The 25,451-nt window shown below is 42.6% G+C and overlaps 1 protein-coding gene across 1 annotated transcript; it reads right to left on the bottom strand.

The window, feature by feature from the left end:
* Positions 1-9,223: 9,223 nt before the first annotated feature.
* LOC118632909 (40S ribosomal protein S6-like) lies at positions 9,224-10,000 on the bottom strand. The gene has a single exon (XM_036266140.1). It carries the CDS (start codon positions 9,998-10,000, stop codon positions 9,251-9,253), a length of 750 nt encoding a protein of 249 aa, XP_036122033.1. The 3' UTR covers positions 9,224-9,250.
* Between the last annotated feature and the right edge of the window lie 15,451 nt (positions 10,001-25,451).

Genomic DNA, 25,451 nt, shown 5'->3' with positions numbered 1-25,451 from the left:
TTAGAGTCTCATTTAACTGTGCACATTCGCAAACTAACATACTTTAAAAAGCCATAAAATTGTGCATTAGAGAGCATAAAGTCTGAATATAAGACTTGAGATGGAAATATGAGTTTTATGACCTTTTAACTCATAAAGCTTAACCCTGCAACTCAATGGTGAAGAGCATTATGGAAAGACTGACTGTGAAGTCATCCTGACCAGTCGTTTGAATTGTTTTTCCATTGTTTACCAGCTATGTGACCTTGAACCTCGATTTCCTTATCCATCAATCTGTGTTATAAGGATAAGAAACGTTTCAAATAAAATTCCTGGCGCCTAGTAGATGCTCATTTAATGGTAACTATTAACATGCAGGCTTTGTGTTCATTAATTGTGCTTTTATGTGTATATATTCAGGTTCTTAAAAATATTTTTAGGTACTTATGTATTTTGTAATCTTGTTCAGAAATAATGTTCATTGGTCTTTTTTATTATTGAGTTAAGAGTTATTTATATGTTCTGGATAACCAGTCCCTTATCAGATATATGATTTGCCAGCCTTTTTTTCCCTTTCTGTGGATTGTCTTTTCATTTTCTTGACAGTGTCATTCGGGCAGAAAAGTTTTTAATTTTGATGAAGTGGCACGAATATTCTTTGACTCTTCTGAGGTGGCCTGTTTCATCTTGCCCTAGTGATGCCTTGCCCTAGTGATGGGAGGCCCTGTGGTTCGGAGAGGAGCGTGGAGGGGCCCTCCTGTAGGTCACAGGCCAGAAAGGTCAGGATTGGGTTCAGGTCTCTGGACTTTCACACTGGGGCATCTTCCGTTTCTCCCCACTGTCTGAAGGTGGGGGATTCACGTCATGTGGACAGAGAAGGAGAGTTTGTAGCTCTGCCCCGTTCTCATTTCTCTTGAAGCACAGACTCCAGTCTCTGCTCTGCTCATAGTGGGACTGCTCAGCGCCTCCCCATGGTTCATTGGCTGCCCTGCAGCTTTGTTGAGCTATAACTGACTCTGCATTTGTTTTTAAACAGAGAAGGGTCCCTTTTTCAGAGGGTACACTGTATGAGAGGATTGCTTCTGTCCAGAATGGTAGTCACTAGTCATATGTGGCTCTCGGAGCTTACATTGTATTTAATTCTCATTAATTTAAAATTCTGTTCCTCGGTCACGCAAGCCTCATTTCTATTGTTCAGTACCTACCTATGGGTACCATACTAGACAGCATACGCAGGGAACGTTTCCATCATGGCAGCAAGTACTGGTGGACAGTGCTGGCCTGCTGAGATTTGTGTCCCCTGCCCACTGGCATTCTGTCCAGGCTCCTGACCTGGGTTGGTGCCTGGACTCAGCTTTGGTTTGTCTTCTGCATATTCCTCACCTGCCTGCCATGAGGACTCCATCTGTGTAGCTGCCTCTGGGTTTCCTGGCAAGCCCTACTCAGGTTAGGTGGTCTGTGAGCCCAGCTGGGCCTACCTTCTTCTTCGTAGTTTCTGGACTTGTTGTCAGTAATGAGACCAGTGCCTTCCCTCACCCCAGCTGATAGATGTGACTTTCAGAAGTAGAGCTGAAGGATGCTTGAGAAGAGAGTGTTCCTCCTAAGGACAAACACACGAATTGATCTGCTATTGGGATGAGGGGAAGAGGTGAAGAACTTCTGAGTTTGGTTCTTGCAGCTTCACTGATCGTTGGGATTTGGGGTGGGTACTTCCCTTTAGAGGCAGTTGGTGCCAAGAATTAGCAAGATTGTAAAGTGACGTGGGGAGGGAGGCACGAGGAGCCGGAACCTCGGTGTCCTGAGACTGCCCTGGCAGATTGTGGCCCAGCTACTTAGTGGCCTGGTGGGGGTCGCCTTTATTTCAGATGTTTGTAATCCTCAGGGTCGTGTGAGCCTCTGATCCCAAGGTCTCCAGGGCTGTACAAATAATCTCCTAGGAAGTGCTGTGTAAAAGCATGGGAGACACTGGTTGTCCCCAGCTGGAGGGTTAGGGCTCAGCCGAGCGTAGGGTTGCTTCAGAGAGGAGCGGGGATTTGCCCAGGCTCCAGCAAGCTAGCGGTGGCAACACCGAGACGGGCACCCAGGTCCTGTGGGACCTCATCTTAATTCACATTCCACACGCTCTCTTGCACACCTTCATTTACACAGAGGACAGGTACTTCCCACACATCAACAAACAAAAGGACTTCTCAGAGACATTGCCTGGGCTTTGACATCCATGTAACCCACATTACACACCAAGTCTTGCCTTAAACCCTCCGTTGCCGCTCTCATTGTTAGAAAGTGTTAAGAAACCCTTCAGTTAAGGCAGGATCACCCAGAGTTCTCATTCCTTCTCTCCAGCTTATCTCCATGATCTATTTCTTCAGGGAGGTCTGTCCTTGACTTTAAAGACAGAGTTGGGAAACAGACTTGCTATTTTTGAGGTCAGCCTCCTCCACCATACTGTGGGAGCCTTCAGGGCAAGGACAGCTAGTCTGTCACCACTCAGGGGCTGGAATTTCTCTGCAGGAAAAGTCCCTTTTTGATGTGTTTCGAAGGTATGAAGTCCCTTCTCCCTATGATCTCGAAACGTTGTCAGTTCTAATTTGGAAATAGTGACCGGAAGAAATGGGATAATTATTTGTTCCGTAGCAGGGAGAGCTGCCCATGTGACTTTGAACTTTTTAAGAGCTGGAGAACTTTCACATCTGTGCCGAGAAGGGTTACTTGTTGCTGAACTAGGCAGTGGGTGGACGGAACCCACAGGACCTCCTGGGAAGGATTCCCAGAGCAGTGAGCGGGCAGGCAGGGAGATGGGGAAGGAATTCCATGTCATAAACACAGAATATCTCCCTTAATAGTGGGACTTGACTGCTTTCCCTTTCAGAGGGGGAAGACAGTTCTTTTCAAAGACAAGCTTAATGACTGTTGTGCCAGCACATGAAACCACAAGATAAATTTATGCACCAGTTTAGCATGAGAAATGCAGCGTACAAAAGATCCGCACAAAAATCTTAAGCAGGTGGAAACAGCTGAGGCTCAGCTGGTGTCCTTTTAGTTATTAGGGACAGAGCTCGAGGGTCAAGATCATGGAACAGGGATGTGACCCAGGTCGGAGCACCTGTCTGCCTGGCCTTCAAAGACTCTTTTTGGGCTCATTTTAATTAATTCTTTGCTCAGCTTTACCAGGGCCGAGTTTCTCTGGTTGGAGCAGAGTAAGTTTTCAGGCCGAATTACTTGGATCATTGCCTTTGTTTTCTTTTTCACATAGCCTGTGGATATCTGGCCTTTTCAGCCAAGGAAAATGGAAATGGTTTTAAACACTTACTTGAGCCATGAATTTCAATTTCAACCATTTGCTGCTTATTCCTTGATCTTCTATCTTCTGAGAAGCAATGGGAGGATACTAAGGCCTCAAGGGTCCTCTGGAGGTGCCTCGGGGCCTGGGCGGGGGAGGGCCAGGGAGGGTGGAACTAGGCCCTCCCACTCCCTTACCCACAGAGGAGCTCTGGCCCTCCCTGTCTCCCCGTGTGTGTTTGAGGTTGCACTTAAGTTTTCATTTGGGAAGAGAGTTTCTGAAAGGCCTTGTGGAGGCAATAGAGAAGAGCGTGGTCTGTGTTGTATCTTCACTGCAGTGAGCAAGGAAGGACTTGGGCTGAATGTTTAGGGCTCAGCTGTTGTTTTCTCCTGAGTGAGGCACAGATAGATTCTGTACTAAGGTCTCAGCTTGGCCTTGAACTCACAGTTTAGCTCTTCGAGGCAGCAGAAGTAAGAAACCTGGTATCACAAGTGAGCACAGGCCCTATCATAAGGGATTTCTGGAAGAGAATTCAGTTTAACCCCCCCCCCCCCTTTTTTTTTAAATATGAAAATGGGCTATGTCAGGGTATGGTCTCATTCCTGTGTTCTTCCGAAACTGTTGTCCTGGGAGAAGAAGGCTGGGGGATGAAGAGGAGGTGGTGGGTCAGATGAGACTGCAGCTTTGCAGTTGGGGAGGTGGAGAGCATGGAAATAAACTAGAACTAATGAGTAAATGATCAGGACTTTGCAGGTTTGTTATTTTTTGCTTTGGGTATAAATTTTGCTCTGTAAAGCCTCGAGGTGACCTATTTAATTCCTATAAAACTGGAGCTCTCAGAATGTGCCAGGGATCAGCCTAATTCACCAAACATCAACGGGGGGAGTCCGAAGTCGGTCCCTGACCGCAAGGAGCTCCCAGTTCAGTACCGGACAGATGGCCCTTGGTGAGCTGGTAACTTAGGACTCTTCTGGTCCAAGTAATGGGCCCAATCCCAGCGCAGGCTGGATTAAGTCAAAGAGGAATTTATTGGAGCACATAACTGACCAGTCCAGAGATAAATCTGGAGTCAGCTGAGGGGCTCAAATGATGTCATCAGGATCTGGTTTCTCTCTCCCCATCCTGACTCCCCTTCCTGTGTGTTGACTCCGCTCTCAGACATGCCCTCCCCTGGTAATTGCAGGATAGCTGCCAGCAGTTCCCAAGCCTGCCTTCTTCCACCCTCCTTTCAGCCAAGGAGCGTGAGAGTCTTCGTCCCGCCATACCAGCCTTGTTCCATGTCATTGGCTCGGGCTGGGTCGTGTGCACATCCTGAACTTGGTGTGGCCAGGGACATGGGAAGCACTGACTTAAGCCCTAGCCCTGTGCTTCACCCCTGAACCCAGGGTGGAGCCACCTCTGCCCTAAGCCCCTGGGCGGAGGATGCAGAGAAACTGAAGCATTGATTGCCAGGAAAAGGAAAGTGTCAGGCGTGAACTTGGCCTGATGGAGAACCCAGGGCTGTATTCCCACCCGACACACCCAGAAATGAGTTCACTGTGAGTCTAGCACCTGCCACCATGTTTTTAGTGGCACTGTGGATTCGGACACCAAATCTTGTCTCCCAGAGAACACTGTTCTTGCAAGGGCGGGTGGGAAACTTCTTTCAGGTGCACGTTAGGACTTTGACTCTGTTAGATATCTTCACGGAGATTGCCGTTTGCGATTCTCGAGCAGTAAAGCTGGGGAAGGGCAGCTGGTGCAGTGGCACCGCCAATGAGCCGTGCTCTTCAGATACGCACGTTTTCATCTTTCTGGGCTCACAAAGCAGAGTGGGAAATGGTGCAGACTTCAGAGATTGTGGAGACAGGCCTGGGTCTACATCTTGACTTTGTGAGTAAGCCTCAGGTTCCTCATCTATAAAGTGGCAGCCACCTCACAGACTGTTGTGAGAAATGAAGGAAATGACATGAATAAAGCCTGGTGCCTGGGACATGTCAAGAGGCTATTATTTCCGGATTTTTCGAATGATCAGGGCATACTGCCAGATACTCTCTCTGAAGTTTGTTTCACATGACTATTCTGCAAATCTGAAAATCTTTCTCCCGCTGCCCATACCTACTCAGAGTTGAGAGAGGCATCTTCAGTGAGGGTGAGCTGTTAGAAAGCTGTAGGACATCATGGCCCTCGCAGAGGAGAGCACTTCATAGTTGACTGAGTACTTTTGAATTCATTCTCCCGTTGGATCCGTGCAGCAGCCTGTGATGAAGCAAAGCAGGAATCACAGTTCCCATTTCATAGAAAGGAAGCTCATCAGGGGCTTGCCCATGGGTGGAGGGCTGTGGTCGGGAGTCTGCCCAGCTACCCCGTCTGTTGTCGCCTTCTGCTCCAGCGTGGGTTTGCCTTTCTAATATAATTCATCGAATTAGTTAGATATCTGCCATGCTTTCTGATGGACTTGACTGGAGAGTCATATTGCATAGTTCTTCACCGTAAGAAGCCTTGAGCTCATTTAGTGAAAAATAAGATTGTCCTTTCACTTTTGTCTCTGTTCATCGGCCTGACTTATCAGGATTGAATTGCAAACCTTTCCTGCCATTAAAGCAAATTAGCTCAATTTGTGTAGTATGAAATAAGTCAAGTTTATAACGTTTCAAAGTTATAGTCAGTAGCTTCCTAATTAGAACCCGAGAAGCTTGCCTCATTGAGGTCCAAGTCATTTATCTTGGTAAAGGTAAATATTTCTCAGGAGGGTTGGACTCCTGTAAGAGGCTAAATGCTAAATTCTTAATTTAACACTTCCCTAGCCACATGCCTCATCGTATTTACCATACTGGATAATAATTAGGGTGGCATTAATTATTTGAGAAAAATTGAGTGTGCCCAGCAGCCAACAGACTATTAACAGTTAGAACATTATTAATATTATGTAGGTTTTTTGGATGAACTTCTATTTCCAGACATTTGAAGATGTAGACCAGATTAATTGAATGCATTATGCACAATAAATATGTGTTGCTTTCTTGTTTATCCGTGCATGAAATGTTCACAAGAACCAGCAAAAGCAAGATCATCTGGGTAGGTGTATCTGTTGTTAGGTGGTTTTAGGATGAGGAACATCTAGTTGACTGAGGGCTGAGACTAAAGCCAGATTACTAGGCTCATGATATACCAGGAACAGTCATTCTTTGAAGACACACAAGGTCTTAGCCTAGACTTCTAGTCTAACAGTATCCAGATGTCTCTGAAGATATCTATAGCAGTAGAGATGCACCTGAGACCAGAGCATAGATGAATAACAAATGTTTTAGAGGTGTATCATACATGGGTGAAGCACATGAAGTGCACACATCTGAAAGGTGCAGCTCAGTGAGTTTTTACATATATGCACCCATGTAACCACCACTCAGATCCAGATATAGAACATTCCCTTCACTCCATGCCCTTGCCAACCCCTACATCCTCAGACCCTCATCCAGGAAATCACTACTTTGATTTCTACCAGCATCAGTTAAGGTTTGCCTGTTCATGAGCTGTGTTATAAATGAGATAATGCTGTATATGCTGTGGTGTGTTAGATTACGTTCATGCACTCTCTTGCCCAAAGCACAGGCTTTCTGCAGTCAAGGCTAGCTTGAGAACTCACCTGGATTAAAAACAGTTTGAGAAACCTTGATTTATACTGGTGGGCAGAGTACATTCTGACATAAGGGAGGTCCTGGCATCATCGTGAAATGCAATAGTGTAAAGGCGAAGGAAAGCATACAGTTGGCCCTGGTTTATCGCGGTTAATCATTTCCAGACTCTACCGTGATAAATGAATTTCCACGAAGTAGTCGTCCCTCGCCACTTTGTGCTTCGACTTTCGCGGCTTCACTCTATCGTGGTTTTGTCAAATATGCAAATATAGTATAGTATAGTGTTTGGGAAAACCGTGATTGAGTGAAGCCGCGAAAGTCGGAGCACAGAGTGGCAAGGGACAACTGTACATCATCTAAGAAAGGATTTCCATGGAATTGGAATTGGAAGTTTCTGGAATTGCACATCTTTTCTTTACACCTCCCCTCACTCCCACACCTTCCACATAGACACTGGAGAGACCTGGCTACTTATGTATAACAGGTGCATCATGTGTGGTTGATAACATTTGAATGAATGTATAGTGGAGTCAGTGAATGTGTTAGCTTGTGTTCTGTATCAAGTATTTATTCATGATTTTGGAATAATACCCTCGTATTTAATGCAAATGGTTGTAAAAGACCTTATAGAAAGAAACCTATTTTTTTTTTTTTAAATTCTCACTGGAGGATATTTTTCCATTTATCTTCAGATCGAGTGGGGGGTGGGGGGAGAGAAACATTCATGTGAGAGAGAGAGAGACATCAATTGGTTGCCTCCTGCATGACCCTGACCAGGCCAGGGACCGAACTGCAACCGAGGTATGTGTCCTTGACCAGAATTGAACCCGAGACCCCTCTGTCCGCAGGCCAATGCTCCACCTGCTTAGCCAAACTGGCCAGGGTGTCTTTGTTCTTGTATTACTTATATTCCTTGTCTTATAAGTTCCCTCTTTGCTGGATATTGGTTCCCTGTTCCCCTCTTGTCCCCCTCTGGTCCATTTCTTCCCCTTCCCCCCTCTCCCCTGAATAAATCCTGAAGAACCACTCTCTACTTTGTCCAACTATAGTCTTTTAATGTGGAAAAACTAGAGTTTTAGCTATGTTTGAAAGTACTTTTCAGTAACGTTAAATAAATATAATCTATGCAACAACTTTGTTTCTTTCCAGAGGTCTTAGAACATTCTGGAAATGTTCTCAAATATACACAGCCATACCATACTAAATAATAATACTAAAAAGGAAGACTTAAGTTTGAATCACAAATATTTGAAGAGAAGTCTAGTTTTATTACTTTTAATTTCGAAGTTATTTATTTTCCCTTATGGTTGATACTTTTTAGGTCCTAAGAAAGGTCACAAAGATATTCTGTTTTCTTCTAGAAGCTGTATAGTTTTACTTTTACATTTAGGTCTGTGGTCCCATTTGAAATTATTATTTTTTTCTATGGTGTGAGGTAGGGGTCAAGTTTTATCTATTTTTTTCTCCCAATGGATATCCAGTTTTTCCAGAAACACATGTTGAACAGACTTTCCCATCTACGTTGAATTGCTTCGGCACCTTTGCTGAAAATCAAGAGACCATGCAAATTTGGTTCCCTTTATAGATGTTCTTTTCTCTGTCATTGATCTATTTGTCTATCTTATGCCATTTCTATACTGTTTTGATTCCTGAAGCATTATTGTTGTAAATCTTAAAATCAGATAGTATAAGTTCTTCAAGTTTTGTTCCTCCCTTACCTTACCACCCACCCTCAAGAATCTATTGGGTCTTCTAAATTCTTTGCATTTTTATATAGGTTTTAGAGTTAAACTGTCAATTCCTATAAAACAGCTTTCTGGGATTTTGACTGAGATGAAATTGAATATATAGGTCAATATGGGGGGAAGGACAGTTAACAATATTGCATCTTGCAGCTGCTAAATATATAGCATTTTCATTTATTGAGAACTTCTCCAGTTTCTCTCAGCAATGTTATTAGTATAGAAGTCTTACACATATTTTATTGAGTTTATCTCTAATATTTTGTTTTTTGATGTTGTAAATGGAATTTGGAAAGAATCTTCCAGTTGTTAATTGCCGTTATGTAGAAACATACTTGATTTTTATATATTGGTTTTGTACCTGTCACCTTGTCAATCTTATTTATTAGTTCTAGTACTTGTTTTAAAATTTCTTTAGGTTTTTTACGAATGCAATTATTCTGTGAATAAAAAAAAGTTTTATTTTTTGCTTTCCAATATTTATGTATGTATGTATACATTTTTTTCTTGCCTTATTGCATTGGCTAGGACTCCAGTACAGTGTTGACATGCAAGTGGTGAGAGTGGACATCCTTGTTTTATTCTTTTTTTTATTTTTTTATTTCTTGTTTATTTGTCACTCTTAGAAAAGCTCATTTTTGACTGGACTCAGACTTAGAGGTAGAGGCTCTCAGAGAGGACAGCCTACGTCTCTTGGCGATCTGTTCCTGGCGCTTTTCTTTTGCCTCCTTCATTCTCTTAGCCAAAAGTTTAGCATATTCTGCAGCCTCTTCCTTATTTTTCTTAGTACGTTGTTTCTTCAGAGCAATATGCCAACGTTTGTGTTGCAGGACACGTGGAGTAACAAGGTGCTGAATCTTGGGTGCTTTAGTCTTAGGTTTCTTACTTTCTTTGTTTAGGGGCTTCCTCACAACATACTGGTGGACATCATCTTCTTTAGAGAGATTGAAAAGTTTTCGGATTCTGCTAGCTCTCTTGAGACCCAGGCGACGAGGCACAGTAGTATCAGTGAGACCAGGAATACCTTTCTCCCCTTTTTTTACAATGACCAAATTGAGAACACTGAGATTGGCATCCACAATGCAACCCCAAACAGATTTGCGCTTCTTCTCTCCTGTCCTCCTTGGTCTATAGCAGGAATGCCCCTTACTCAGGAGTAGGCGGACACGGCCATGGGTCAAGATGCCCTGCTTCATGGGGAAACCTTGTTTGTCGTTCCCACCACTGATCCGAACCACATAGCCCTTCCATTCTTCACCCAGGGTGTCAGCAGCAACTTCTGTGGCCATACGCTTCTCATAAAAGGTTCGAAGTTTGCTTTCATCGTCCACTTCAATTAGTTTCTGGCAGCCCGTGGCTGGGAAAGAGATGTTCAGCTTCATCCCGAAGCAGCTGACCACCTCTGAGGCGCCACGAAAAAGAGCTGGTCTTGAACTCAGAGGAAAAGTGTTTACTCTTTCATAGACTACAGTGTTAGGTTTTGCATAAATGTCCTTTATCAGTTGAGAAAGTTTCTTTCTGTTTCCAAGTTTGTTGACAGTTTTTGTTATGAAAGGGTGTTGATTTTGTCAACGCTTTTCTACATGTATTGAAGAAATCATATGTTTTTCTCCATTATTCTATTGTGGTAAATTCCATTAAATTTTGAATTTTAAATGAAATATAATTTCCAGGATAGACCCCACTTGGTCTTGATATAGTATCCTTTTTTTAATTGTTGGATTTAATTTTTTAATATTTTGTTAAGGATTTTTGCATGTGTATTCTTGAAGGATATTGTGTCTTAATTTGTGTGTGTGTTTATCTAGTTTTGTTATCAGGATTATGCTGGCCACATAAAATGAGGTACCGGTTACTCTGCTAGGACCAGAAGCAGAGTTCTAGTTTTTGTTGTTGTTGTTTTTTACTTTTAAGTGCATAGAGTGATTGGTGGCTTTTAGATACAAAGGTGGAATTGTTTTAATAATCAGCTAAGAATTTCTGATTATTAATATATGAGATGTCTGTGGAATAGTATCTTTGTTTTGTACAAAGTAATGCATTAAAGATGCTGGAAATATTTTATCTTAAGTGGGATGAACAACTCAATCCCCCCTTTTGCTAAAATTTATATTTTATTAACAAAATTTCTTTTATCACTGAGGGAATGAATTATTTATCTGACTGTCATTCCTATGCAATGTATGGAGCATTCAATGAATAAGGTTTTATTGTATGTTAATATACAAGTCTCATTTTTTTCTCTCTGCCCTCTTTTGGTTGTATTTCTCTCAAATAAAAGCTTATATGATAGTCAGCTAGTGTTTTTACCCGTTGAGTTATTTTGCATGAAGTTGGTCACATGGTCTCAGATAAAATAAAAACACTTTTTCATCTGTATTTATGGCATTATGGGTTGCCACTATGGTTTCTGTTTTGAGGAGACTTTCTTTCAAAAGGAAGGATTATAAGTTCAGTCAAACTCAGCAGTGGTTTGGCATAGAAGCGAGTTAGGAGAAAACAAACCGTCAATTTTGGCGAAGTAGAAATCTGTTAAGCAGAGGGCAAGGGAATTGGAAGCAACCATGCCGGTTCCCATAGTGACAGTGCATCCAGGAGAAGGGCGGGGGAAAGGGAATTGTTATGGAAGTGTTCTGGGCATAGGAGGCATGCCAATTTCTGTACCTCTGTCTGCAGGATGACGTGTTTGACACGCATCCTACACAATGTCTTCAGCAGTGCTTACTGTGCTTCTCTTTAGCCCCTACAATCAATCTAGAGGATGGCACTTCGGGGGGATTTATGTCCCCATGCGATTTAGAAGAGATTTCTCCCCAATTTTTTTCCAAGGGTCCAGGGAAGGTGTGTGAGTCATGGCTCCTATAAGCAGGAACCCACAACATTGCTTGGAGCATCTGGTGACCTCTGACGGCCGGTGTCTCCTCCTCTTGCTGCTGTCTCCCGTGTCTGGACGAGTCACAGGATGCTGGTGGAGTGGCGTGCATGTTCTCGGCTGCCACGAGCCTGGCCCCCCTGCTGCCTCTGGGGGCAGCCTCACATGTTCCTCTGGGGGTCCTTTTACAAGAGTCTTGGAACCATTTCCACATTTGCATTAATTTTCCCCCCAGAATAAAATGCCCCTCCTTGCTCTCTGCCCATCCAGATCCTACTGATTCTTGAGGGCTTATTTCAAGTCCAGCCTCTTTCAAGAAGCCTTCTCTAACTAACTGCTCAAGCCCCCTTTCCTTCCCCTTAGGATGGACTCTGTGCCTGCGTATGGTTTATTGCGGCCTTAAGAATAAGGCATTTTGAATGGAATTTAGGAGATAAGGTTTATATCAGTAGATATAGTCCAGGTCTGAATTTAAAAAGTAACACAGAACGGAGGCATTTTATTTATTTACTTGACATTTACAGGTAGGGTTTAGTTATTTGGAGGCAGGAGTAAAAAATGTTCCTATACTATACAGCGGGAAATGAAGTGTTTGCAACATGCTGAAAATTTAGGTTATAATGAGTGTCAGACCAGAGAGTTTAGGCTAAAAGAAACAAAGTTAAATTATTTGGCGTTTTGATTTCTCTGGCTTGATGCCCCTGGATTATTATTGCCTTATTTCCTTTACTTTTAGACTCTGTGGTAAGATTTTTCTATAGAAGTACCTTTTTGTCATTCTTAAATCCTTTCGTTCACACCCACTCTGTTTGGATTTTTTAGGTATTTTTCCCTTTTGGTTTCTGTGCCTCAGCTCCTCTGCCAGATTTTTAGGGTCCTGCTATCAGAGTCAGGCATCCCCAGGACAGACCCCAGGCTGTGTAATCTTGAGCTAGTTCATCTCGCTGGTCTTCCTTTTCAAAGAAGGAGATGAAGCTTGCCTTGCAGGAAGGTGGCAGAGTTTGAGAGAATGTCTGTCCCATGCTCAGCATGTGGCAGGAGCTCAGACGGTAACCAAACAGGTCTCTGTGGCAGGGTTGCAGCATCCTTGCAGTCAGCAAGGGCTCTCTCAGTGGGTGACTTACATTACAGGTAGGTGACCTTAACAGTGGCTAGCCGAGGTGAGGTCATCAGGCTCGGGTTTGTACGCTGAAGTTGGCTGAAGTGTTGCAAAGGCGTATTTCGTGATGTTGATCCAGTTGCAGGAGTGACGCTAGGAAACGCGAGTCCTGGGATAACACGATGCATTATTTAACACCTGGGAAGTAGTTAAGGTGTCCAGACGTCAGTGGGTATCTTTGTGTCTTGCGTGGAGATCTCGGAATAAATAATCAGGGCAGAGAGAGAATGTGGAGTGCACAAAGGATGCTTCCCGAGGACGTGGGCTTTTAACCACAATAATAATTGCCACTTATGGAGCAGCTGCTCAGTTTAGGGCACTGTCCCCAGTAGTCACAGCCACACTCCATAGGGCCAAGAAGTAAACTGAGGCTCCAAGCAGCTGTATGGAGGTGGGTGTGAACAGTTCGGAGAGCAATGTAAAATGGGAATTTTAGGATAGGGGAAAAGAATGACGAGATGAAACAGGATAACAAATTTTGAGCACTTTTTGGTAATGCTAGAATTTTATCACATCTCTTTTTAAATCCTCTCCTGAAGATACTTTTCCGTTGATTTTTAGACGGGGAAAGGAGGGAGGGGGAGTGAGAGAGAGACATCAATCAGTTGCCTCCCACATGACCCTGACTGGGGCTGGAGATCAAACCTGTAACCCAGGTACATGCCATTGACCGGGAATCGAACCCATGACCCTTCTGTCCGCAGGCCGATGCTCTGACTACTGACCCAAACTGACCAGGGCACTTCTCTTGATTTTTTAAGATAATCGACATTGGCTGGAGTTTGAGATGATGCTGTTGTCGAATTGACTTTTCCATATACGTCGCTTTTATGTTTGATGCATTTATACTTGTTTATTGAAAACCCTTTACATTTGTTGGATTTTATGTTCCTAAGTTTGTGGAGGCAGATACTTTTATAGCTGGGAAGTGTCGAGGCGGTGAGTGTGCTGAACGGAAGGCGGCAAGCTTGGGCCGCGGTCCCTTTCCTGCTGTCACCTGGCTGTGGGGCTTGGTGTCACGTGGCAGAAGTGGAGGTGCTGTCCCTCACTGTCCAGCCCGGGAATCGGGCCCTGTGACCTTTTCTCTGGACCCTGGGCTGAACTGCTAGGATTCTGGGGAGGTTTTTGTTTTGGTGGCGTTGGCAACAACCGCACGGCCAGTGAGCCAGGACGGCCGAGATGCAGGCCCAGAACTTGCCCTCTGACCCAGGCTCGTTGTGGATCAGCCTCTCCTGCGGGCCGAGCCCCGGGACTTTGAGAGGGCTCTCGGGCTTGTTCCTCCATCTGCGCTCCCCATCAAGTTTCCCTTTTTGTCTCGGCTTCAAAGAGGCTCAGGGCTAAATTTATGTCTTGATTATCGTTGCAGGGTTGGCCAAGGTTTTAAATATGTATTTTTTATGTTTTTATGTGATTCCCCCCCCATTTTTGTTTTGATACTCTTATTGTTTCTATGTGCTTTATTGCATATCACCTTATCAGTGGTTCTCAACTTTCCTAATGCCGCGGCCCTTTAATACAGTTCCTCATGTTGTGGTGACCCCCAGCCATAAATTACTTTTGTTGCTACTTTATAACTGTAATTTTGCTGCTGTTACGTCTTAGGCGACCCCTGTAAAAGGGTCGTTTGACCCCCAGGTTGTGAATCACTGCCTTAAATAATTTCAAGAAGTAGGTCAGGTGTACCTTTAGAAATCATCTCTGTGGAAGGAGGGCCATCAGACAAATGGAAAACAGATTTGGGTGACTGGTTAAAAAAAAAAGTTTGGAATAGATTTTGTATTTAAACTCATGTTATTTGCTTTCGAATAGTCTGTACAGCTCATTTTACTGTCCTCTCATGTGAGGAAAACACTAGGGAAAAGCTTTTCTTGATAACGTTGATTTGTTTTCCTGATTGTGTAAGTACTGGTGGTCCCAAGGCTGCTGTGGGGTGGGGGCACTGAGCGCATGCACCTGCTGGCCAGTCCTTGAATGTGGAAGGTGAGGATTTGGGGCATAGTTACTAGGTGTCACTGCCCCCCCCCCCCCCAGCCTAGCTTTTAGAAGTAGCTTTCATACATTTGACAAACAGTTATTTGGCACCAGCTATAAGCTGGGCACTGAGACGGATGCTATATTTTTAAACACTGAATGAAATGATGACAGCAGGGTCGTTAGTGATTACCGATACGATAGCATCCTCATAGGCAGTACATTTCAGGGGACAAGATTGGAAAGACTCTTGAGGAGGAAATGAGGCCCCTGAAGAAACTGAGGACACTGGTCACCCTGGGACAACCAAGAGCAGAATTCCCTTTCCTGGGTTGTGCTCTGTGTGTGTGTGAGGGCCTCTTCGGACACTGCTTTATGGTAGTTCCAGATATGTGGGTTTACAAAGAAAGTGCATTGGGTTTCCTCAGCCCTGAGGTATAGTCCCCAGAGATACTGCATTATTTGCAGGAGTTACGTGGTGAGTGGAGTATGTAGGCTGGCTGCCCCCCCACCCCCGCCCGTGACTATTCCTTTCTCTAATTTAACTGATTGCTTTTCTTTTCAAATTGCTGGCTTAAGCTTTATTTTCTCTAATTTTATCTCCTCCAGCCTCGTGCATCCAGAGCATCCTTAGGGCCTGTGCTCATTCTGTCCCTTTCACTTCTCCTGTGTCCCCACCATGTCCCGAGGGGATAGGGACTGTATTTGCTTAATGTCTGTGTTTCTCTGGCACTGCTAGGTAGCTGGTGCTTTTCAACCCTGGGGACCTCTCTTTTCCCTGTCCCCCTCGTCGCATGTCATTGACATAATTTGCTTCTTCCAGAAACTGGTCTTGTTTCCTCTTTTCTCATCTCTCTCTGCCCACCCGTTTCTTTTAACCCTTGTCCTCCCCACCCCCATTCTGCCTTTTTTTTGGCCTGTTTGCTGGCTTTTCTTGCCTTTTGTCACATTTACGTGCTCACTATTTCTTTTCACTCCAAGCATCTGTTCATCTAACTCATGAACTGCAGTTGGTATAATTAAAATGTAATATGGATATCCTAATATCAGTGTCATTTCATGGGCATGTTAATAAGAGACTTGGCGGGCAGTCCTGCCAGCTCCCCCTGGGGACGTTTGTTAAGCACCTTATCGGTTCTCGGGAGCTTCTCTGTGTCTTTGTTCCGCGTATGTCTCTCTTTCTGTGTCCGGTCTTTCTCTCTGGCACCAGTCATTCATATAGGCTGGCACCCTTTCCTCTCCACAAACCCCCGTTTGTAGGCACAGACACCTGGGAGGATAAGGAGGAACAAAAAAGTGTTCAGTCTCGAGGCTGCATGCAAGAAGCAGTAGAGAACGAGAATTTCATGCCCATATCTTTATCGTTCTTGCTAACTTTTCTAACAGGGCAGCACTTTCGGCGTTTGGAACTTGGAGCCCGGGCACCCTCTCCTGAGGATATTGCTGATGCAGAGGAAGGAAGGCAGGAACACTGAGCCCTGCCTCACCTGCCTGTGTTCCCAGGTGATCCTCCTCACACGAGTGGTAGAGAGGTCAGCCCCAGTGTGAGTGGAATGGCAGGGAATAAAGGATCCCGTGTTAGAATAGGTTGCATAGTATTTGCTTGTCACTTCTGTTTAAAGGTAAATAAAAATCTGTCGTTGGCTTAGAATTCTAGCTCCTGGCCGGTGGGTGAATATTGACCGACAGGCATTACCTCCCAAGCAGGGCTGTACATTAGCACTCCACATTGGGTGGACCGCCTTCATGATTTCCGCTGAGTGGAATTAGAACATGTTTCTTTGGAGGTTATCAGAAGCAAACAAAGATCCCCTTCTTCCCAGACTAGCAGATAGTAAACTAATACTTGAAATCCGGTTTCATCAGCCGTAAACGTTAGATGAGAACTGGGGTACATACCTCACATGTATCTTGGACCACACATTTCTGTTCCTTTTCTGGAAGAGAAAAACAACATTTTAGAGTTAGACAATTTGGTTACGTTCATAAGCTATCAAAAGCAAAGAACATTGGATGCAGTTTCTAGAATCTTGAGTTTTGGTGCAAAGATAGGCAAGTCCCTTCACCTCCCAGGGCTCCGGTTTCCTTGGCTCTCTAAGGGGAATGCAAACTCCTCCTCACAGGTGACAGTGACAGTCAAATGAGAGAGTTGTGCAGGCACATGAGAGCGTTCAGTAGACATTAGCAACTAACCGATAAGCCGTTTGATAAGCCTGGTGAAGGCCTGGGTGGTCTTTTTGTTTTTGTTTGCTGGTTTTTTTTGTTAGAATGTGTGGCTGGACCTAAAATAACACATGTTGTGTGTGCTTCTGTGGACACTGGTGCTTTTAGGGTCTTAACTATATTGTTTCACGGAAATTTTGAACTCATGGCTCCAAAAAAAAAAAAGACTGGAAAGTTTTGAATAGTTTTGAATTTCTTTTTTCTTTGCAAAAGATTTTGAGCTTAAGTCATATAATTAATAACAGGGGAAGTTGAGAGTCAAAGCCTTTTCTCTTACTCTGGTCATTTTTTAAGCCGACTTTGGCATGGGTTGAAGCAAATTCATGTTTTCTTGACCATTCACTTTTTTTTTTTTTTAACTGAGAAAATAGATTCTATCACTAATGAAATAATTGCAAACAGTCCTATTACCATATGGTGCTGATTTTTCACAGAAGCATTGTTGAAATGCATGGGAACTACCAGGTTAAAAGATGTAAAAATAGCCAACACTCCATACAGTCTAGATGGTATCTCCAGACTAGAGAGTCCAAGTGGCAGGGGTCAGCAAATGTGGCCCCCTGGCCAAATCCAGCCTGCTGCCTGTTTTTGCATGGCCTGTGAACTAGGGATAGGATGTTACTTTTTTTTTTTTTATCCTCACCCAAGGACATTTTTCCATTTTTTGTTCAGATAGAGTGGGAGGGAGAGAGAGGAAGAGAGAGAGAGAGAGAAACATCGATGTGAAAGGGACACATTGAGTGGCCGCCACCCGCACGACCAACCAGGGCCGGGGACAAACTGCAATCAAGGTATGCGCCCTTAGCGGGAACCGAACCCGGGTCTCTTCGGACCACAGGCCGACGCTCTAACTGCTGAGCCAAACCGGCCAGGGCTACATTTTTAAATAGTTATCAAAACATCTAAAGAAGAATACTGTTTTGTGACATGTCAAAATTATATAAAATTCACATTTTAGTGTCTATAAGTAAGGTTTATTGGAACACAACCATAGCCATTTGTTTACGTATTGTCTGTGGCCGCTTTTGTAGGCAACGGCAAATTTGAGTAGTTGCCTAAGATGTTTACTGGCTGGCATTTTACAGAAAAAGATCCAGTCTCAAGTCTAGATGGTGAGGAATTTTAGTCCTAATATGTATTAATTTGTATATGGCTGCTTTTTTCACGTTTAGTTTTTAATTTTAGTTATTTTAACTTTTATGTGTGAAAAAAACATATTAAGAACAACAAACATGTTCCATTAACCCCACTACTCAGATCACCCTTTTTCCCCCTAATCCTCACTGAGGATATGTTCTTATTGATTTGAGGGAGAGGGAGAGAGAGAAGGAAACTAAAACATCGAGGTGAGAGAGAAACATTAGTCGGTTGATCAGCTGCCCTCTGTACACAACCCAACTGGGTATTGAATCTGAAATCTAGGTATGCGCCCTGACCAGGGATCGAACTTGTGACCTTTTGATGCATGAATCGACGCTCCAACCACCCAGCAAAGGCAGAGATCACTCTTCTAAAAAACGTTTTTGGTGCCCTGGCCGGTTTGGCTCAGCGGTTAGAGCGACTAGAAGAGTCTGGGGTTCGGTTCCTGCTAAGGGCACGTACCTCGTTTGCAGTTTCTCCCCAACTCCGGTTGGGGTTTTGTGGGTGGTAACCTTACTCGATGTCTCTCTCTCACATTGATGTTTCTCTCTCTCTCTTTCTCTCTTCCCGACTATCTCCCTCCCGCTCTATCTGAAGATAAATGCAAAAATGTCCTTGGGCGATGATAAAAAAAAACAAAACAAAAACAAAACAAAACATTTTTGGTGATTAAAAGTGCACATGGTAAAGATTTTTTCCTAACAGTTTAAGAAAGGTGTGAAATAAAGTAAAAATCCATCCCCTACATTTTCTCCTATCCCAATTCCTCTACTCAAAGGTAACACTGTTACTAATTTAATATTTAACAATATTTTATTGTTTTATTGCAAATATTTTATGTGCTTATACGAGAATATATGTGTATATCCTTTTTAAAAAGCTTTTCATAGCATGCTTAATTTTGCTAGTAAAATACATCTTAGTTAATTATTTAACTTTTATTATGAAAAATTTCTAATGTATACATCATGAGACAGAAATATAATGAACCCCATGAACCCATCATTCAGCTTCAAATCTCTTCAAGTCATGGCCACATCTTGCTGCCTCTGTGGAATCCAGTCCCATGTTACTTCAAACAAGTCCCAGGTACATCATCTCATCTGCAAATATTTCTACATATCTCTACAAGAATGACTCTTTAAAAAACAATCACAAACCGTTAACCCATAAAAAACAGAACAGTAATTCCTTAATGTAAATTTGGGCAGTGGGTTTTTGTTTTTTTTTATATCCTCACCCGAGGACATTTTCTCCATTTTTTTTTTTTTTTGTTCAGATAGAGTGGGAGGTAGAGAGAGAGAGAGAAACATCTACGTGAAAGGGACACATCGAGTGGTTGCCACCCACACGACTCAACGAGGGCCGGGGACAAACTGCAACCGAGGTACATGCCCTTAGCAGGAACCGAACCTGGGTCTCTCTGGACCGCAGGCCGACGCTCTAACCGCTGAGCCAAACTGGCCAGGGCTGGGCAGTGGGTTTTAAAGTTGTCTTTTAAATGTCATAATTTGCCCTGGCCGGTTTTGCCCAGTGGTTAGAGCATCGGCCTGTGGTCCAGAGAAACCCAGGTTCGGTTCCCGCTAAGGGCACGTACCCCAGTTGCGGTTTGTCCCCGGCCGTAGTTGGTTGTGCGGGTGGCAGACACTCGATGTGTCCCTTTCACGTCAATGTTTCTCTCTCTCTCTTCCTCTCTCTCTCTTCCTCTCTCCCTCTCCCACTCCATCTGAACAAAAAATGGAAAAATGTCCTCGGGTGAGGATTAAAAAAAAAAGTCATAATTTTTTTTACTCTTTGAATCAGATCTGAATAAGACGTACACAGTGGGAGTGGTTGTGTCCTTTGTCAGTTTTAATCTATAACTTCCTTCTGTACCTTTTATTTTGTCCTTGTCACTTAATTTTCAAAGAAAGGAGATTATTTCTCATGTGTGACATTCCTGTGGTATTGCTTGACACCTTCCTTTGTCCCCTGATTTGCTAGTTGAATCTAGAGGCTGGAGCACATTGACATTTTATTATTAGTTTTATTATTGTTATTATTATTATATTTAGCTAGGCTACTTTACAGGTGATGTTGGGTCCTTCCCATAGGAGGAGCAGTCTGGTAGTCTATTTTTGGGATGTTAGCACTCGGTGTTTGATGTGTACATCCAGTTATTCATTATGGGTTGTAAAATGTTGATACTCTAATTCTGTCATTCCTTTGCCATTTATCAGCTGAAGTATTGATTGCCCCCCCCCCCTCTGGTTTTGAGAGTTTTGAGTTAGCTTATTAGCATTCTTTAACAGTGACTGGCTTGTTTTCTGGTCTTTGTAATGAAAAAAATTATGGATTTACTGAAGTTATTGTCCCCTTTTTGGTGAGTTGTGAGACTTTCCAAGTTGATCCCTGAGCCCTTTCGACATGAGCCTCGTAGTCTTCGGTATCTACCGTTCTATCTGGTGTGACAGGATGTTCAAGATGACATTTCTCACTCCAGGTCTGGAGTTGGCTATTTCTCCAAGGACTTGGTGCTGTTTCTTTTTCGTGGGAAATAGTATTTCAAGAATACAATCTGGACTCAGAGGTGCAATCCATAAGCAAACAAACATCTTTTTATAGTAAAAAAACAAACCCCAGACATATAGAAAATGCGTAAAGTACAACACTTACGTTGTCACCACCTAGGTCAAGAAAGAGAACATGGCAGAAGCTCAGAAGTACTCTACTGGGTTCCTTTCTGACCACTATCCTCTCCTCCTTCCCCTCAGTAACCACTTTCTCAACTTCTCTGGTTATCACTTCTTTCCTTTTAAAAAAAATCATTTATGTATATTTATATACACATCCCTAAACAATATAGCTTGGTTTCCTCTGTTTTAGCATTTTATACACACGAATCATGCTGCATGGATTCTCGTATATCTTGCTGCTTTCGTCCAGTGTTGTAAGATTCACTTATATTTTCTTTTTCTTTGCAATATGATCGTCCATTGGATGAATAGACCACAATTGACCTATTTGACTATTAAAGTACATTTGAGTTGCTTCTGGTTTTGAGCTGTTAAAAATGCTGACTTTCCTGATGCCTGTGTCCTGGCACAGGGGTGCATGCCTTTCTGAAGGGTCTATGCAAAGGACTGGACTGGAGCTGCTGAGTGAAAAGGTATGTGTATCATCTTTCCAAAGAGTTGTACCAATTGATACTCTCACCAGCAGCACGTGAGCATTCTGAGGGTCCTGTTGCCTCTCATCCTTGCTCACACCTGGAACTGTCAGACTTTTAACATTTTTGCCAATATGTTGATTAGAAGCAGTATCTCACTGAGACTTTGGTGTTTCCCTGATTACACATGAGGTTAGAAAAACTTTAGACATGTTTAATTGATTGTTTGGACTTCTTCCTTTGTGAAGTTTCTGTTTGAATCTTTGGCTCATTTTTCCATTGAATTGTCTTTTACTGAGTTGTAGGCATTTTTATAGGTATTGGACCCAGGTCCTCCTGGTCGTGTGTATCTTCTCTCATTCCATGGCTCATCTTTTCACTCCCTTGTGGTGCCTTGTCATTGGCACGAGTCCTCGTGCTTTTTATGTTTTGTTTTACGAAATGTTCCTCCACCCTGAGAGAGGCCAAAATATATAATAAAGATATAAAATATTACATAGTCAAATTACATAGTAAGATCTGACCTTTATAGCTTTTTTTTCCTTTCTATGCACATGCCCTTTTTAAAAATCTACACAAAAAGAACACTGTCACATTGTCCTGTATCTTTCTTTTTCACATAATATTTTGGAGATATTTCCACATCATCCATATGTTAATCAACTTTTATTTTTTAAATATCAATTTTTTATTGTTGAAAGTATTACACATGTCCCCTTTTCTTCCCCATTGACCCCCTCCTCCCCACTCCCACCCCTTCCTGCTTACCCTAACCTAATGTCTGTGTCCATTGGTTGTGCATATATGCATATCAGTTCTTTGGTTTGTCTCTTCCTGCCCCCCCCCCCCCCAATCCCTCTGGTTTGTTAGTCTGTTCCCTACTTCCATGACTCTGGATCTATTTTGGTCAATAGCTTATTTTGTTCATGATGTTCCATAAATAAATGAGATCATGTGGTACTTGTCTTTCTTTGACTGGCTTATTTCACTCAGCATAATACAGTCCAGGTCCCTTCATGTCGTCTCAAAGGATAAGAGATCTTTCTTTCTTACAGCTGCATAATATTCCATTGTATAAATGTACCACAGCTTTTTGTTTAATCCTCATCCGAAGATACTTTTCCATTGCTTTTTAGATTGGAGGGGGAGAGAGAGAAACATTGATGTGAGAGAGACACATCAATTGATTGCCTCCCGCATGACCCCCACAGGGCCAGCGATCAAACCTGCAACCCAGGCACATGCTGTTGACCGGGAATCAAACCTGAGACCCTTTGGTCTGAGGGCTGACGCTCTAACTGTTGAGCCAAACCTGCCAGGGACACCACAGCATTTTTTTTTTTTTTTTTTTTTTGTTCAGATAGAGTGGGAGGGAGAGAGAGGAAGAGAGAGAGAGAGAAACATCGACGTGAAGGGACACATGACCACAGCATTTTTATCCACTCATCTACTGAAGGGCACTTGGGCTGTTTCCAGATCTTAGCTATTGTAAATAGTGCTGCTATAAACATAGGGGTATATATATTCTTTGATTGGTGTTTCAGGCTTCTTAGGATATATTCCTAGAAGTGAAATCACTGGGTCAAATGGCAGTTCCATTTTTAATTTTTTGAGGAGACACCATAATGTTTTCCACAGTAGCTGCACCAGTCTGCATTCCCACCAGCAGTGTACTAGAGTCCCCTTTTCTCCACATCCTCACCAGCACTTGTTGTTTGATGATTTGTTGATGGCAGCCATTCTGGCAGGTGTGAGGTGATCTCTCATAGTCACTATAATATGCATCTCTTTGATGATTAGAAATGTTGAACATTTTTTCATGTCTCTTGGTCATTTGTATGTCCTATTTGGAGAAGTGTCTATTCAGGTCTTTTGGAATATTTGTTCTAGATCTGTGAAATATGCCACTTTTTCATTGAATTGTTTATTTTCCTATTGTTTAGTTGTATGAGTACTCTATATATTTTGGATATTAACCCCTTATCCGATGTATCCTTGGCAAATATGTTCTCCCAAAGAGTGGGTTCCCTTTTAATTTTGATTCTGGTTTCTTTTGCTGTGCAGAAGCTTTTTAGTTTGATGTAGTCCCATTTATTAATTTTTTTCTTTGCTTCTTTTGCTCTAGGCTATGTATTGGTGAAAATTCCGCTATGTATGATGTCTGAGATTTTCCTGCCTACGCTTTCTTCTAGGATTTTTATGGTTTCATGAGTTACATTTAAGTCTTTTATCCGTTTTGAGTTTATTCTTGTGTATGGTGTAAGTTGGTGGCCTAGTTTCATTTTTTTTTTTTTTTTTTTGCATGTAGCTGTTCAATTTTCCCAGTGCCTTTTATTGAAGAGACTGTCTTTTCTCCATTGTATGCATTTGCCTCCTTTGTCAAATATTAATTGTGCATACTGTCTTGGGTTGATATCTAGGTTCTCTGTTCTATTCCATTGATCTATATTCCTCTTCTTGTGCCAGTGCCAGGCTGTTTTGATATCTGGTATTGTGATCCTTCCCACTTGGCTCTTCTTTTTCAAGATTGCTGTGGCTATTTGGGGTCTTCTGTGGTTCCATATAAACTTTTGCAATATTTGTTCTAGATCTGTGAAATATGCCGTTAGTACTTTAATAGGGATTTCACTGAATCTGTAGATTGCTTTGGGTAGTATGGACATTTTAATGATGTTGATTTTTCCAATCCATGAACATGGTATATGTCTCCATTTTTAAAATATCTTTCTCTATTTCTTTTTTCAATGTCCTGTAGTTTTCTGAGAACAGGTCTTTTACCTCCTTGGTTAAGTTTATTCCTAGGTATTTTATTTATTTTTGTTGCAGTGGTAAATGGGGTTGTTTTTTTCAGTTTCCCTTTTTGAGGGTTCATTATTGGTGTGTAAGAATGCCATCTGCTGATCTTTTATTTCCGGTTTTATTTTCTATTTAAATGGTTGTGCAAAATACTTGTGCATGATCTTGACATAATTTTGTGAGTATATCTATAAAGCAAATTCTAAACAGTAAAATTTCTGGGTCTAACAATTTGGTTGTTTTAAATAGTCATAGAGATTACTATTTGCTCTCAGTGAATACGTATAAAATAGTCAGTAGTTCCTACAGCCTAAATTAGAAGGTCCAACTGGCCACATCCAGAGAAATTATCTGGATGTGAGGTACCTTTTAGACTCAATCTGTATTAATTGCAATATGGTTATTTTTAAAAGATTGACCCCTAACATTCTCCATGTTTCAAAGGAAGAAATTGCTAATTTAGCCATATAATAGTTTGGAGCAAATTTTTTGGGAGAGTGTGCTTGTGTGGAGTACATATCATGGGAACAGGGAAGCAAGTGAATGCTTCACTTATACAATCACAGAGAAGCCTCTCCTAATGACTGTGATGTGCACTGTGACAACTGACTTCAGAGTTTGGGGGACCCTGAGTAACCACTCTCCCCAAAGCAGGGACTCTCACCAGCCTTTTGGATTCTATTCAAATTGAAATGTTTTTCCCTCTTTTGTTTTAGTAATTCTTGAATATTATTGCTTTTTCAAACATTTCCTGAGCACCTAACTATGTTCTGGGGAAGAGTAGATGCTGTGGGGAAAGTGAAGATTTACTGTTTGTCTTCAAGCAGATTGTCAGTGCCTAGCAGAATTTCGGTAGTATATTATTTGTATAATGGACTTTTACCATTAATTGGGTATTACTCCTTTCAGGGCATCATTTAAATCAGAGTAGCTGAGCCAGTCGCAAAGACTATGTATTATATGATTCCAGTAATGTTAAAGCCCAGAATAAAGAAGTGTGTAGAGATAGAAAGTAGATTCGTGGCTGCTTAGGGCTGAGGGGGGAGGCTGGCGAGATAGGGAGGGGACAGCCAGAGGGTGCAGGGAGGCGATGACAGTATTCTAAAATTGACTGCGGTGACGGTTGCACATTTCTGTGAATGTACGGATAACCATGGAATTGTACACTTCAAATGGGTGAATTGTATGGCATCTGATTACATCTCAATGATGCCGTTAAAAATTGTAGGGAAAAAAATCAGTGCAGCTGTTTTTCCTCAGCTGGCTCAGTGGGGCTTTCCCTGAGAGTGCATTGGTTTGTTTGAAAGAGTGGGTGATACCCAGCTCCCAGGTCTGGAGGAGGGGCCCTAAACGCCAGCTTGATGGAAGTGGAGTAGCCTGGTGACTCACTGACAGACCGGAAGGGGTCGGTGTGAAAGCGGTTCCCTTCACTGACTAGGAGTCAGCGCTGTTCAGAGCCTCTTTAAAGAAAGGATCAACATTACTCTTTTTTTTTTCAGGGCAAAACCCCCAAACAAGGCACTC

Source organism: Molossus molossus, unplaced genomic scaffold (genome assembly GCF_014108415.1).
Source record: "Molossus molossus isolate mMolMol1 unplaced genomic scaffold, mMolMol1.p scaffold_m16_p_18, whole genome shotgun sequence".
NCBI classification, from domain to species: Eukaryota; Metazoa; Chordata; class Mammalia; order Chiroptera; family Molossidae; genus Molossus; species Molossus molossus.
Note: the sequence above shows the minus strand (reverse complement) of the source record. Positions and strands in the feature narration are given on the sequence as shown.